The sequence below is a fragment of the Heterodontus francisci genome, chromosome 14 (genome assembly GCF_036365525.1).
Source record: "Heterodontus francisci isolate sHetFra1 chromosome 14, sHetFra1.hap1, whole genome shotgun sequence".
Lineage (NCBI taxonomy): Eukaryota > Metazoa > Chordata > Chondrichthyes > Heterodontiformes > Heterodontidae > Heterodontus > Heterodontus francisci.
Window position 1 is genome coordinate 29,201,912 of NC_090384.1, and position 14,050 is coordinate 29,215,961.

A 14,050-nucleotide genomic window follows, 5' to 3' on the forward strand; every position below is an offset into this window, starting at 1 on the left:
ATGGATCATCCATTTGGCACTTCTGGCTGAAAATGGATGCAAATGCTTCAGCCTTGTCTTTTGCACTGATGTGCTGGGCTCCCCCATCTTTGAGGATGGGGATATTTGTGGAGCCTCCTCCCCCTGTAAGTTGTTTAATTGTCCACCACCATTAATGACTGGATGTGGCAGGACTGCAGAGCTTAGATCTGGCCTGTTGGTTTGTGGATTGCTTAGCCCTGTCCACATGCTGCTTCCACTGGTTGGCATGCAAGTAGTCCTGTATTGTAGCTTCATATCCCCTTCTGTCATTTGTATTTAGAAATCTGTCAATCTCTACTTTAAACATACTTCATGACTGAGCCCTCTGGGATAGAGAATTCTAAAGATTCACAACCCTCTAAGTATAGAAATTTCTCCTCATCTCTGTCCTTAGTGGCTTTTTCCTTATTTTGAAATTGTGTCCACTGGTTCTAGACTGCCAACCAGGGAAAACATCTTACCTGCATTTACCCTGTCTATCCCTTTAAGTATTTTGTAGGTTTCAATGAGATCATCGCTCATTCTTCAAAACTAGAGAATACAGGCCCAGTTTCCTCAATCTCTCTTCATAGGACAGTCCCGCCATCCCGGGAACAGGTCTGCTGAACCTTCGTTGCACTCCCTCTATGGCAATAATATCCTTCCTAAGGTAAGGGGATCAAAACTGCACACAGTACTCCAAGTGCAGTCTAACCAAGGTTCCATACAACTGAAGCAAGACTTCACTACTCCTGTACTCAAATCCTCTTGCGATAAAGGCTAACATACCATTAGCCTTTCTAATTGCTAAAGAAGCTCAAGCTGTTTATCAATTCTACCTAAATCCATCTATCAGAGGTATGTTTTGTGCTAATCAAGCACACCTGCTTTTGTTATCCTTTATAACACATAAAGTTAAAATTCACAGGCCAATTTTGTTCTATTTTTAGCACTTTTTGTTTTTGCTGGAAAAGGGTGTCATGACAAATAGCAAAAGTGTGTCGGCCACCACAATCAAATTTTGTGATTTCAGATCAGTGTCATTGTACTATGTGAATTAAACTACAAGCAGTACTGGTGTAATATTTCACTGTAGCTTCAAGGGAAAACATACAGAACAGATTTTTGTGGCAACAAAACTTGATAGGTTTACAATGTCATCTAATTGTTAAAGTACATCACGGTCTCAAACAAGCTCCCCAACATTATTCATTTTTCTAATATACAATTATTTTAAAACCTTTACAATTTCAGTTTCTGGAGTCTTCTGGAGTAATGCACTTTGTTTATAAAGTCTATGAAGTCTAAAGTCATTCATTTTTTTATGCCCATACTGCTCTGTAATATTAAAAACAATAACATTGATAATAGATGCAAATAAGTACAAGAGGGAATACATTTACAATACAAAACTGGAAACAGTGAACCATTTTGATGATATGCATGAGACAAGCATGACAAGTGGAAATGATTACCAAGCTGTGCTTGTACAATGACATGCTGTGCAGGAGCAAGAGTACAAGGTGTATAAGAATAAATGGGGCATTTACTGAAACCACAGGCATCTAGACTTAAAATAAATGTTAAAGTCATAAACACTACAAATCACTGATTTTTTAAACGAATTCATACTTATTTTCATCCTAATAAAAAAACTACTGATTATTTTACAAGAGGTCCTGTAAGAGAAGATCTAATTTCACATCAAATAAATAGAATTTTCTTCAATCTATAACTCAGTAACCAGAACATTGAAAAATTAAAGGTAGAAAAATATTAAACAAAATAAATATTCTCTATGCACATAAGTTCAGTATCTTACTTCTTTTGCATTATCTATGTTACACATACAATTGAATCTGACTCTAATTATTTGCATGTAAGATATGATCCTGTTAGTTTATTTTTAAATTAATTTAGAAAAGTACTGAGATAAATATTCAAAGGCTGAATCCATCTTTATGGTATTAGATTTCATTTGCAGCTTTCAAAATAAAGACCTTCCCCATTATTAAACATTTCCAGCATTCAAAAGTAAAATTAAATAAATATACACAAGTATTAGAAAATTTCTTTATGCACAGTATTCTCTGAGAGAGGTATTTGCTGTTTGCCTCACCACTGAAATGCATTGAATTACATGAAGTTGGTGCATTTGGGTGGTTGATATGAACTGAACTTACCACAGTAAGTTAAGTCTAAGTATTTTTTTACTATTGCTGAAAATAGAGACATTTTGTCGAAGCTTTTCGTCTTGCACTGATCAGGATAATTTGAAAGAATACCAATGTAAGGGGAAGCAACAAATTTATACTGCATCAGAAGAGAGTGTTGATTGGTTGGCAAGTGGACTCTGATTGATAGAGACATTGTCATGGAGAGTGCACCAGTTTATAGTGACTGACAGTTAACTGCCAAGCTTTGTTTGAAATTTAAACAAGCAGCTTGACTCTAATTGGCCAAGGCATAGCCCTAAGGAATGAACCAGCGAATGGCTGTCACACAAAGCTAAGACTGGTTGCAACTTTACAGCAATAATACCCACAAATCTGTGCGTATTATTCCTCAGTCAATGCTTTTACTGGTACTAATTCCAACAGGATAAGCGATTGCAATGAAAATGAATGTGGAATGCAGTTGCTCCAGCATCACATTCTGCAGTTCTTCCATTGTACATATGCATTTCAACAGTGCCCACAGAATAAACAACATGGCTTGGAATTTAGCAGTTGTAATGATGGCGAAACTGTCAGTGTTCACTGTCATTACAACATTGAAACAGACAGGAATTTCTGGCATTTGCACATGTACAGTTAAACGTAGAAATCCAGAAGTTGTTGTCAATGATTCCTTGCTCCTTCACAGTGTGACTTGTTGAAGTCCCCACAGATGGAAATCTTTAAAAATCACTTGAATTGATGTAAAATTCCAATTTGTAACTTTTAATCATACTGTAAAACACCCTGGAAAAGCTACACCTTGTTCGATGAGGTTTAACTGGGTTTTTTGTGACATACTAAGTCATAATTACTGCAGAACAACCTCACTAGCCCTGAAAAACTAATTTTATATTTGTGGAAAGTCAAATTTCTCTATTATGATAAAAATTCCATACATTTTTAATATAACTTTTTAAAGCTTGTTTATGTTATGTCAGCTTGTATCTTAATCCCATGTGTATGTCCCAATCTTTATTTCACTCTCTGTAAAAGGATTAAAAAGTGAAGCATATCTGTGAATTTTATTTCCCAGTTTGGCTCTTTGGGAGAATTCTTCAATGCAATTGGCTACTTAGCCTGCTTGATGGCATCACTGTTGCTGGACAGCGGAGATCACCTGGAGTTGGCACCGGAATCAAATTAGCATTGGGAAAGATTAAATCCACTCCATAGAGATTACTAGATCGTGCGAGCAGCTTTCTTTGAGGTCAGCGGGGAGCACCATCACTTTGCTGCTGACCACAAAATCCGAGCCAGCATTGTAGTGATTACCCTGGTACACCATGATTGACATGATATCCTGTGTTCTTTTCCTACTATAACTCATCAATATGTGCTCAACTTTCGTCCAGTAGCCACTCTGAGTAGGACGATTGTGCCATGTAAATTATAGACAACTGGGACAAGAACAGATGGTTCCTGATGCAATATTTTCAATCCAATTGTTGAAAAAAAAATGCTAAATTACAGATCATCTTACTCCAAATAGTGTACTGTACAAAACTCATTATTTTGCTGGAAAATTTAGGAGACTTATTTAATTCCCAAACTATTAACTGGCCCACTTATACAGACATCCCAACTCTGCATTAGTTGTACAATTTGAAAGTGCAGGTACTGCGAAAATCCAAATCATCCAAAGGGCTCAGTAACAGTAGGACCTTATGCGGAGAAGACAGAAAGTCTTTTTAAAGGTTTGAGGCACCAATTTCCCTTCATCTTTTCTATTTGGAAGTACCCCCATAATTACACAGGATTTGTGATTCAGTGGGCAAGGCAGGAGCCCTATCCATCAGCCGCCACTAATGTAAAGGTTTTGAGTGAAATGAGTTTTGTGTTAGGCCTGCAGCCACTAGAAACAAAGTTTCACAGTTTCCAGTGGCCATCGGCCCAACATAAAGCTGCCCAGAATTTTACATATTATCAATCTCATTTAGAAAGGCCACAAGATGACTAGCATGGAATAATCACATTAGTGTAGTGAAGGGTACTCTTCTATGACTAAACTTGAAGTATGGAATATTGCTCCAAAGGCATTGAAGGAGATCTCTTTGCACCTGATGCATATTTTCCGACCTGCAAGTGGTTGATATTGACAGAGAATGAAAAATTTGGAAAAACTGTCTCATTTACTATCTCGTTGCATTTCAAAATCCATTAATTAAAAATTAGTAAGTAAAATACATTAGTTGGTGACTGCACTATTCTGTAATAACAACATTTTTGAATAATCTAAGGTTTCAGAGATTTAGATCCAATCCTTATGGAATGAATAATAAAAGTACATTTACTAAATTTTGTTACTACATAGAATAAACCGTAATTGCTATTTAATATAAATCTTGCAGTAAGTTTTGAGTTTAAAATACTTCTGAAATTCTTAAATGACCTTCTAAATAAAATAACTGTGGATTATATCTTTTTGCACACATGTGGATTGGCTGTTACCATTACAGTTGTAGTGGATCGCTTCTGAAACTGGCAAATTTTGTTGCATGTGCAATTTCATGGACAACAGCCTTTTAAATGATCTTCCCTCACACCAAATGTTTCACATTATTTTCAACTGTTTAATATTTGCTCCTTACATGGTCACTACTATTACTATAAAAAGTGATCAACATTTTTATTGTCATTTCCTACCTGTGCATACAAAGCAGCCCACATCTATACTGAACTGAATTTGGCTGCCATATACCACTTTTTGCTAAGCCAAAAACTAACAGAATAAAGCCATTATGCTATCTTGTATTTACAATAAAAATACTTCATACAATTCAGTTACCATGTGGTATATAACAAGATATATGATGGTATGTGGTAGTTCAAGGAAAAATACCTACTACTGAGCTGGGCCTGCATGACTCTTGCTGTTTGGATTTGAATTACAAGCGTTACATCATTCACCACAGTTTTCAATAAACCAGACCCTATTTTACAGCATTTTATAAATTGCGTTAATTACATCACGAACAGTCATTTTTAACAGCCTTCTACAACTGAGTAGCAGTGTGATATTTTCAGACATCAGTTCAAAAAAAAGCCCGTGCCTTTCCCACCTCATTATTGACAAGGAGAAGGGCTATAGTGTCAAATTGAACAACAGCCACTGTAAAGCTTATTGAAATACAAAAATAAAATATTGGCAGTACCTACAGTCTCCTGCCCCCCAGCCACACAACATTGATTTTTCGATGACACACATCTGCTAAAAAAAAACTTATTCTTCAGAAATAACTGTTTTAATAACCAGTGATCAATACGAGATCTATTCCCAAGGGCAACTCTATAGCATATTAGCATATGTGAGCCAAGCATCATAACACAAGAGGGAAGATTCCAAGTATCTCATTTTGGATTGAGCCCAGAGCCTGTGTTCAGGTTTTATCACATGGCACCCAGGAGACTTTGAAAGTACCACCACTTCCATTGCATTGAGGGTGATTTCCAGTTTTATACATTTAAAATTTATGTCACTGATATTCCATGAATAAAAGTTTAAGTTATTGCACTGAGTATTCACACAATCTGGCACTGATGCCTAACACTGCGAGATCACATTGAACGTTACTACACTGCAAGAACCAATATCACAATGGTTCTGGGTAGGACCACTTTCACTGCAAAAACATTTTTAAAGCAATTTTTCATTATGATTCCTATTATTCCCATCAACCAAAACCAGAAATCATTAGAACTAAAAATTATTTAAAACTAAACAATTATATTGTAAAAGTGCTAATCCACCAAAATGATGAACCTTGTTATTGATTCCAACTTTTTCTTCTTACTTTTATTGCACAAATCACTTACCAGTTAGGAGACTTCTGTCCACAGTGTCCTGTGTAGTTGCATGGAGACGTTTCATGTAATCATCACTGTACCAAATTCTCAGCCTGTCTCCAGGGTGAATGTCCCTACACACTCGGAAATAAATCTTCTCATTGTGCTGGAACGCCATGAGGTTCTGTTCATTTTCTTCTCTTGATATAACTACATACCTACAAAAAAACAATAAATAAATAAATAATGTGCTATCAGTGCTTATAAAACATAAGTTCTCATCATAAATATTATGCCTGAGCTCTAGATTCATGACATAGAGGGGGGGAATTTAAATCCCAATTCAAAACATTTTTAAATTTAGCTTTCTTCTGGCAGTGAGGCTTGCTCAATTCAGCCTGAATGAGGAGGGCACTTCATTGTGAAACAAAATATGCACTTACCAGTGGACTAATTGAGCAGTGCCATTAGCTATACCCATGGAATTGTCTGGGCTTGTATCAATAAATTACATTCATAACAGTAGCAAAATTAAGGAACAATTTTTTTTGAATAAATCTAAAATTTTATCATTTTAAAAGGCAACCATTCTTCAATCCTGGTTCATAAAATATGATAATCAGAGAATTTTATTCCTGGTAATGATCTAGAAAAGATACAGCAACTTGCATTGTTAGGTTTCAGGTTGAAATCCTCGATCCCCTCCCCTTTATACACAATCTAAAAGTAGCAATTTTGACCAGAGTTCCTGACTCACCTCATCCAATTGGCTTTGGTCTCATCTGTGCCATCAATGGACTTGTACGTGTTATTCTTGCCAAGTATCTGAAATAACAGAAGAAATGACATTAAAAAAAAACAAGATTTGATCAAAATACAGCTGAGGTTTCAAACTACATCTCTTAAAACCAACGTCCTGCAAAGAACCGATCTTAACAGTTTTAGGCATATTTCTCCTCATTCTTTTAAACTGCTTAAAAAGAATTTTAGAAGAATAAAACAGTAATAAGTACAGATGTCAAGAAGTCTCTCCTTTTCAATTAAGCAAATTAAGAATACAGGCAAAAATGAATTGCATTTCAACAGTTAAGACACAAACATTTTGATATCAATTGTCAAGTTCTCCCTAAGATTAATGGGGAGAACGAGGAATGCTCTGTAGGATAGGAACAGGAGTAGTTCACTCGGCCCTCCAACTCTATTCCACCATTCAGATAGATTATGGGTCACCTGTATCTTAACTCCATCTACCTGCCTTGGTACCATAACCCTTAATCTCAGTTTTGAAAATTTCCAATTAATCTCCCCAGCCTCAGAACATAACAACCAGGAGCAGGAGTAGGCAATTCAGCCCCTCGAGCCTGACCTGCCATTCAATACGATCATGGCTGATCTCATCTCGGCCTCAACTCCACTTTCCTGCCTGTTCTCCATAACCCTTCAACTCATTACTAATTAAAAATTTGTCTATCTCCTCCTTAAATTTACTCAATGTTGCAGCATCCACCGCACTCTGGGGTAGTGAATTCCACAGACTCACAACCCTTTGAGAGAAGTAATTTCTCCTCATCTCTGTTTTAAATCTGCTACCCCTTACCCTAAAACTATGACCTAGATTACCCCAGAAGAGGAAACATCCTCTCTATGTCTACTTTGTCAACCCCCTTAATCATCTTATATACCTCAATTAGATCTCCTCGCATTCTTCTAAACTCTAGAGAGTAAAGGCCTAAACTGCTCAATCTCTCTTCATAAGACAAACCCCCTCATCCCTGGAATCAATCTAGTGAACCTCCTCTGAACTGCCTCCAATGCAACTACATCCCTCCTCAAGTAAGGGAACCAAAACTGCACGTAATACTCCAGGTGCGGTCTCACGAATGCCTTGTACAGTTGCAGCAACACTTCACTAGTTTTATATTCTATTCCTTTAGCAATAAATGCCAAAATTCCATTTGCCTTCCTTATTATCTGCTGTACCTGCATTCTAGCTTTCTGCGATTCATGCACGAGGACACCCAGATCCCTCTGCACCAAAGCACTCTGAAGTTTCTCTCCATTTAGATAATAATTTGCCTTTCTATTCTTCCAACTGAAATAGATAACCTCTCACTTATCCACATTAAACTCCATCTGCCAAATTTTGGCCCATTCACCTAACCTATCCATATCCATTTGTAAATTTCTTATTTCTTTATTGCAACTTACTACCCCACCTATTTTAGTGTCATCTGCAAATTTGGCTAAAGTACCTTCTATCCCTGCATCCAAGTCATTAATATAGATTGTAAATAGTTGGAATCCAAGGACCGAACCCTGTGGCACCCCACTAGTTACATCTTGCCAACCAGAAAAAGACCCATTTATCCCGACTTCTGTTTTCTGTTGGTTAGCCAATCCTCTATCCAAGCTAATAAATTGCCCCTAACCCCATGTGATCTTGTGTATTAACCTTTTGTGCGACACCTTATCAAATGCCTTCTGAAAGTCCAGATATACTACATCTACAGGATCCCCATTATCCACTTTGCTCGTCACAGCATCGAATAACTTTTTTAGAGCTTTCTGGGGGAACAGTGTTCCAGATTTCCACTACCTTTGGGTGAAGAAGTGTTTTCTGACATCGTGGACTCTTCTGTTACAAAGTTTGAAACCAACTGTTCAGCTGCCTCTGCTGCTTCCCTCCCTTCTGCTAGCCCAACTACTTTTAAGGTTCCCCCTGCCCTAACCCTGTGTAGCATCTTTCTCTAGTGCTCTCCTCTCTCTGCTCACGCCCTCGCCAAGCTCATCCTGATAATGAGGCCCACCTCTTTCTCTCTTGACCCTATTCCCACTAAACTGCTGACCACCCAACTTCCCCTCCTGGCTCCTATGTTAGCTGACATTATTAGTAGTTCTCTCTACTTGGGTACTGCCCTCCCCTCCTTCAAATCTGCCAACATCAGCCGTTTCCTCAAAATAAACCCTAGACCCCTCCATCCTTGCTAACCACCACCCAATCTCCAACCTCTCTTTCCTCTCTAAAATCCTCTAACATGTTGTTGCCTCCCAAATCCATGCCCATCCTTCTCTGAACTTCATACTAGAATCTCTCTGATAAGGTTTCCACACCTCGGCCACAGTAGAAAACGGCTTTTACCAAAGTCACATATGACGTCCTAGTTGACTGTGAAAAAGGTATACTTTCTCTGCTCCAACGCCTCTCCAATTCTGCTCCAACGCCTCTCCATTGTCATCCATCAGGGTGGGAGTGTACTCGCCTGGTTCTAATCTAATCTATCCGGTCGCAGTCAGAGAATCACTTGCAATGGCTTCTCTTCCCGCTCCCACACCATCACCTCTCCTGTTCCCCACATCTATCCTTAGTCCACCTCCTATTTCTCATCTGCATGCTGCTCCTCGGCAACATCATCTGAAAATACAGCATCAGTTTCCACATTTAAACTGAAGATTCTCAGCTCTACCTCACCTTCACCTCTCTTGACCCCTCCACTATCACTAAAGTGTAAAACTGCTCGACCAATATTCAGTACAACTTGAGCAGAAATTGCCTCCAACTAAATATTGGGAAGACAGGAAGGCAGAAGCCATTGTCTTCGGTCCCCATTGTTCTATTCTAGAAAGCCAGACGGTGAAGATCCAGAGCCCAATATTTACACACTTCATAAGCTTTTATTTACAGGGGTACAGATTACAAATATGCACCTCCAAAACCAATAACCAGTTTCTGCCTGCTCCTATATTTAGGAGCACAACTGAACCCACAGTTAATGCCCATCATCTGAATACAGTTACATCCTAAATGGCTAAACAATATTGAGGTAATGCACTTGGGGAGGACAAACACAATGGAATACACAATAAATTAAAGGATTCTGAGAAATGTAGAAGAACAGAGGGACATAGAGTGCATATCTATAGATCCCTGAAGGTAACAGAACAGGTAGATAAGGGGATCAAGAAGGCATGTGGGTACTTTCCTTTATTGGACAAGGCATAGTGTATAAGAGCAGAGAGGTTATGCTAGAACTGTATGAACTATGAATTATTTAGACTGCAGCTAGAGTATTACATACAGTTCTGGTCACACTAGAGATGGTACAGAAGAGGTTTACGAGGATGCTGTCAGGAATGGAAAATTTTATCTCTGAGGAAAGATTGAATAGGCTGGGGTTGTTTTTTTGGAACAGAGGAGGCTGAGGGGAGATTTAATCGAGGTGTATAAAATTATGAGGGGCTTAGACAGAGTGGATAGGAAGGACCTATTTCCGTTAGTTGTCAATAATCAGACGGCATAGATTTAAAATAATTGGCAGAAGGATTAGAGTGGAGTTGAGGAGTATTTTTTTCATTCAAAGGTGTTGGGGGTCTGGAACTCACTGCCTGAAAGGGTGGGAGGGGCAGAAAGCCTCATCACATTTGAATGACACTTGGTTATACACTTGAGGTGTCATAACCTACAGGGGACCAACAGCTGGAACGTGGGATTAGACTGGATAAATCTTTTTCTGCCGGCATGGACATGATGGGCTGAATGGTCTCCTTCTGTGCCATAAATCTTTCTACGTTTTCACATTAACATTCGTCACAAACTCTGTTCTCCTGCCACCGACTCCACCCTGCTTCCTGGCAACTGTCTAAGGCTAAGTCAGACTATTTGCTACTTTAGTGTTATATTTGAACCCAAGATGAACTTCCTACCACGTATCTGCACCATCACTAAGACCGCCTTTATCCACCTCCGTAACATCATTCGACTCTATCCTTGCTTCAGCTTATCTGCTGACAAAACCCTTATCCATGTCTTTAGTTACCTCTAAACTTGACTATTTCAATGCACTCCTGGCTGCTCTCCCACATTCTACCCTCCACAAGCTTCAATTCAAAAATCTGCTCCCCATATCCAAACTTGCACCATGTCTTGCTCACCTATCTTTCCTGTGCTCAATGACCCACATCAGCTCACGGTTAAGGAAGATCTTGATTTTAAAATTATCAACCTTGTTTTCAAATCCCTCCATGGCTTCACTCCTCCATATCTCTGTAATCTCTTCCATCCTACAATACCCAGAGAGCTCCGCGCTCCACCAATTCTGGCTTCTTGTGCATTCCCAATTTTAATTGTTCCACAATCGGTGGCCATGCTTTCAGCTGCCAAGGCCCTAAACTCTGGAACTGCCTCCCTAAATCTCTCCATCTCTCTACCTCTCTTTCCTCCTTTAGGACACTCCTGAAAACCTACTTCTTTCTTTTGGTCATCTGGCCTTCTTTTCTTTTGGGCCTCCTTATCTCGAGAGACAATGGATACGCGCCTGGAGGTGGTCAGTGGTTTGTGAAGCAGTGTCTGGAGTGGCTATAAAGGCCAATTCTGGAGTGACAGGCATCTGGCCTAATACTTCCTTATGTGGCTAGGTGTCAAATTATGTGTGATAAAGCTCCTGCAAAGCATCTTGGAACATTTTATTATGTTAAAGGTGCCTTATATATGCAAGTTATTGTTGTTGTTATTCAAGTTTTTTGCAGATGTAACTAGTAGGTTAAAGAGGAGCCATCGATGTTGTATATTTGGATTTCCAAAAGGCATTCGATAGGGCACTACGTGAAAAGTTAATATACACGTTCATGGAGTTGGGGGTAAAATATTAGCATGGATGGAGGATTGGTTAACAGACAGGAAGCAAAAGTTGGGATAAACAGGGCATTTTCAAGTTAGTAGGCTGTAACTAATGGAGTGCCGCCAGGGGCCTCAGCTATTTACAATCTGTATTAATGGCTTAGACAAAGAGACCGACAGTAATGTATCTAAGTTTGCTCACAATACAAAGCTAGGTGGGAATGTAAGCTGTGAAGAGGACACAAAGAGGTTGCAAAGAAATATAGACAGGTTTAGTGAGTGGGCAACAAGGTGGCAGAAGGCATATCATGTGGGGAAGTGCAAGGTAATTTACGTTGATAGTAAGAATAGAAAAGCTGAATATTTTTTAAAAGGTGTGAAACTTTTAAATGTTGATCATCTGGGACACTTGGGTGCATTCGTACAAGGAACACAGAAAGTTAGCATGCAGGTACAGCAAGCAATTAGGGAGGCAAATAGTATGTTGGCCTTTATTGCAAGGGGATTGCAGTACAAAAACAAAGAAGTCATGCTACAATTGTACAAGGTCTTGATGAGACCATACCTAGAGTACTGTTAGCAGTTTTGGTCTCCATATCTAAGGAAGGATATACTTGCATTGGAGGTGATAAGATGAAAATTAATTAGTTTGGTTCCTGGGATGGGAAGGTTGTCCTATGATGAGAGGCAGAGTAAGTTGAGCCTGTACTCTCTGGAGTTCAGTAGATTCTGAAGGAGTTTGACAGAGTAGACACTGAAAGGTTGTTTCCCCTGACTGGGGAGTATAGAACACAGAGGCACTGTCACAGGATGAGTGTTTGATCATTTCGGACTGAAATGCTGGGCATCTGGGAGCGATGCTCCCTCTCCATTGCAGAGGATAGTCGTCACGTGAGAGGCACTCCCAGTGTTGCTCTACATGGCGCAGGACTGGCCCCTACCCCATTCCTGTGCCAAGGCAGTCACCCAAGCCATCTTCCACTTTATCTGGATATCAAAAATGGACTGCGTCTATAAGGTCACGATGTTCAAACCTCTAAAGGGGGAAAAAATATTCCCAATGTCGCTCTCATCCTGATGGTCACCTTTGCGTGCAGCTGGATCAAACTGTACGTAGACCCTCAGTATGCAAGCACCAAGTATCACTACATGCTGAGGCTCTGTCTGTCTTCGGTGTTCCGAAGGATGGGTCTGGCCATGTTACCGTGAAATGCTTCATTCAGTTGGACCACGCCATACCACTTGTCCCTCGGGGAAAAGTTTGTACAGAAAAAACATATTTGACCACAAATTCATCAGGCAGTGGTCCGCACATAATGTCTTTGAGGCCCTGCAGAAAAAGGATATGGTGGATCCTGTCGGAATGTTCCCCGAGCAGACTGTCAAACTAATTCGGCAGAATGCCTCATCGCCAGAACTTTCAAACAAGCACCAAGACATAGCTTGGCTGGTGTTATAAAGGCCCTCCCTACCAGATCTTTCCTGCACACCAAAACCACCTTCGAGGTAAACATCAACTGCTGTTGGAGGACCATCAACTCAGTGAAAGACACACTTTGGTCTGCCTGAAACTTGCTGGTCTTTCAGTGCAAAGAGCTGTCGATGACCGAGTGTCATAGACTGGCACATTCCAATGTCCAGGATTACGTGCTGAAGGTTGCACTAAAACTTGGGGCAGTCGCCACAAAGGCTCAATGAAGAAAAGCCACTGTGTAAGGCCCTCCTGCCATGGTATACCAAGGTGCTGGAACCTGTGCAAAACCCCTAGGGCTGACATGAAATGTAAATGTACACTGTAAATATAACCTGTAATAACAAGCGGCACCTCATGTACTGTATTGAAAGAAACTGATCTGCATTGCATTTAATGTCATGTCAAATTTGAAATGTTACATAATATATTTTTACAAATGTTACGAATGAAGTATATTTTTGGGGGGAAAAATTAGGACCGAGATCAGGAGAAACTTCTACACTCAGAGTTATAAATCTTTGGAATTCTATACCCCAGAAGGGTGTGGATGCTCCATCGTTGAATATATTCAAGCCTCAGATAAGACAGATTTTTGATCTCTCAGGAATCAAGGGATATGGAGCGCAGAGGGGGGAAGTCAAGTTGAGGAAGGTGATCAGCCATGGTCATACTGAATGGCAGAGCAGGCTCGAGGAGCCATATGTTCTACCTCTGCTCCTATTTCTTATGTTCTGATCACTCCTGAACGGCCTAGCTCTAATTTTAAGGTTATGGCCTTGAGTCCTGGACTCTCCCACCAGAGGAAATATCTTCTCTCGATCTACCCTATCAACTCCTTTGATCATCTTAAATATGTCAATTAGATCACCCTTTAATCCTATTTATTCAAGGAATTCAAGCCTTGTCTATACAACATGTCCTCATTATTTAAGCCTGTTAGACCCAGTATCATTTTGGAAT

At 39.6% G+C, this 14,050-nt stretch overlaps 1 protein-coding gene across 4 annotated transcripts in view; it reads right to left on the reverse strand.

Moving 5' to 3' along the window:
- prdm11 (PR domain containing 11) overlaps positions 1-14,050 on the reverse strand; it is a 186,648-nt gene that overhangs the window by 86,396 nt on the left and 86,202 nt on the right. For all 4 annotated transcript variants that reach the window (XM_068045940.1, XM_068045937.1, XM_068045938.1 and 1 more), the window contains exons 5-6: positions 6,760-6,827; positions 6,033-6,220 (exon numbers count right to left, since the gene is read on the reverse strand). In XM_068045940.1, the coding sequence (XP_067902041.1) occupies positions 6,033-6,220; positions 6,760-6,827 (256 nt within the window). The remainder of the gene's footprint in view (positions 1-6,032; positions 6,221-6,759; positions 6,828-14,050) is intronic.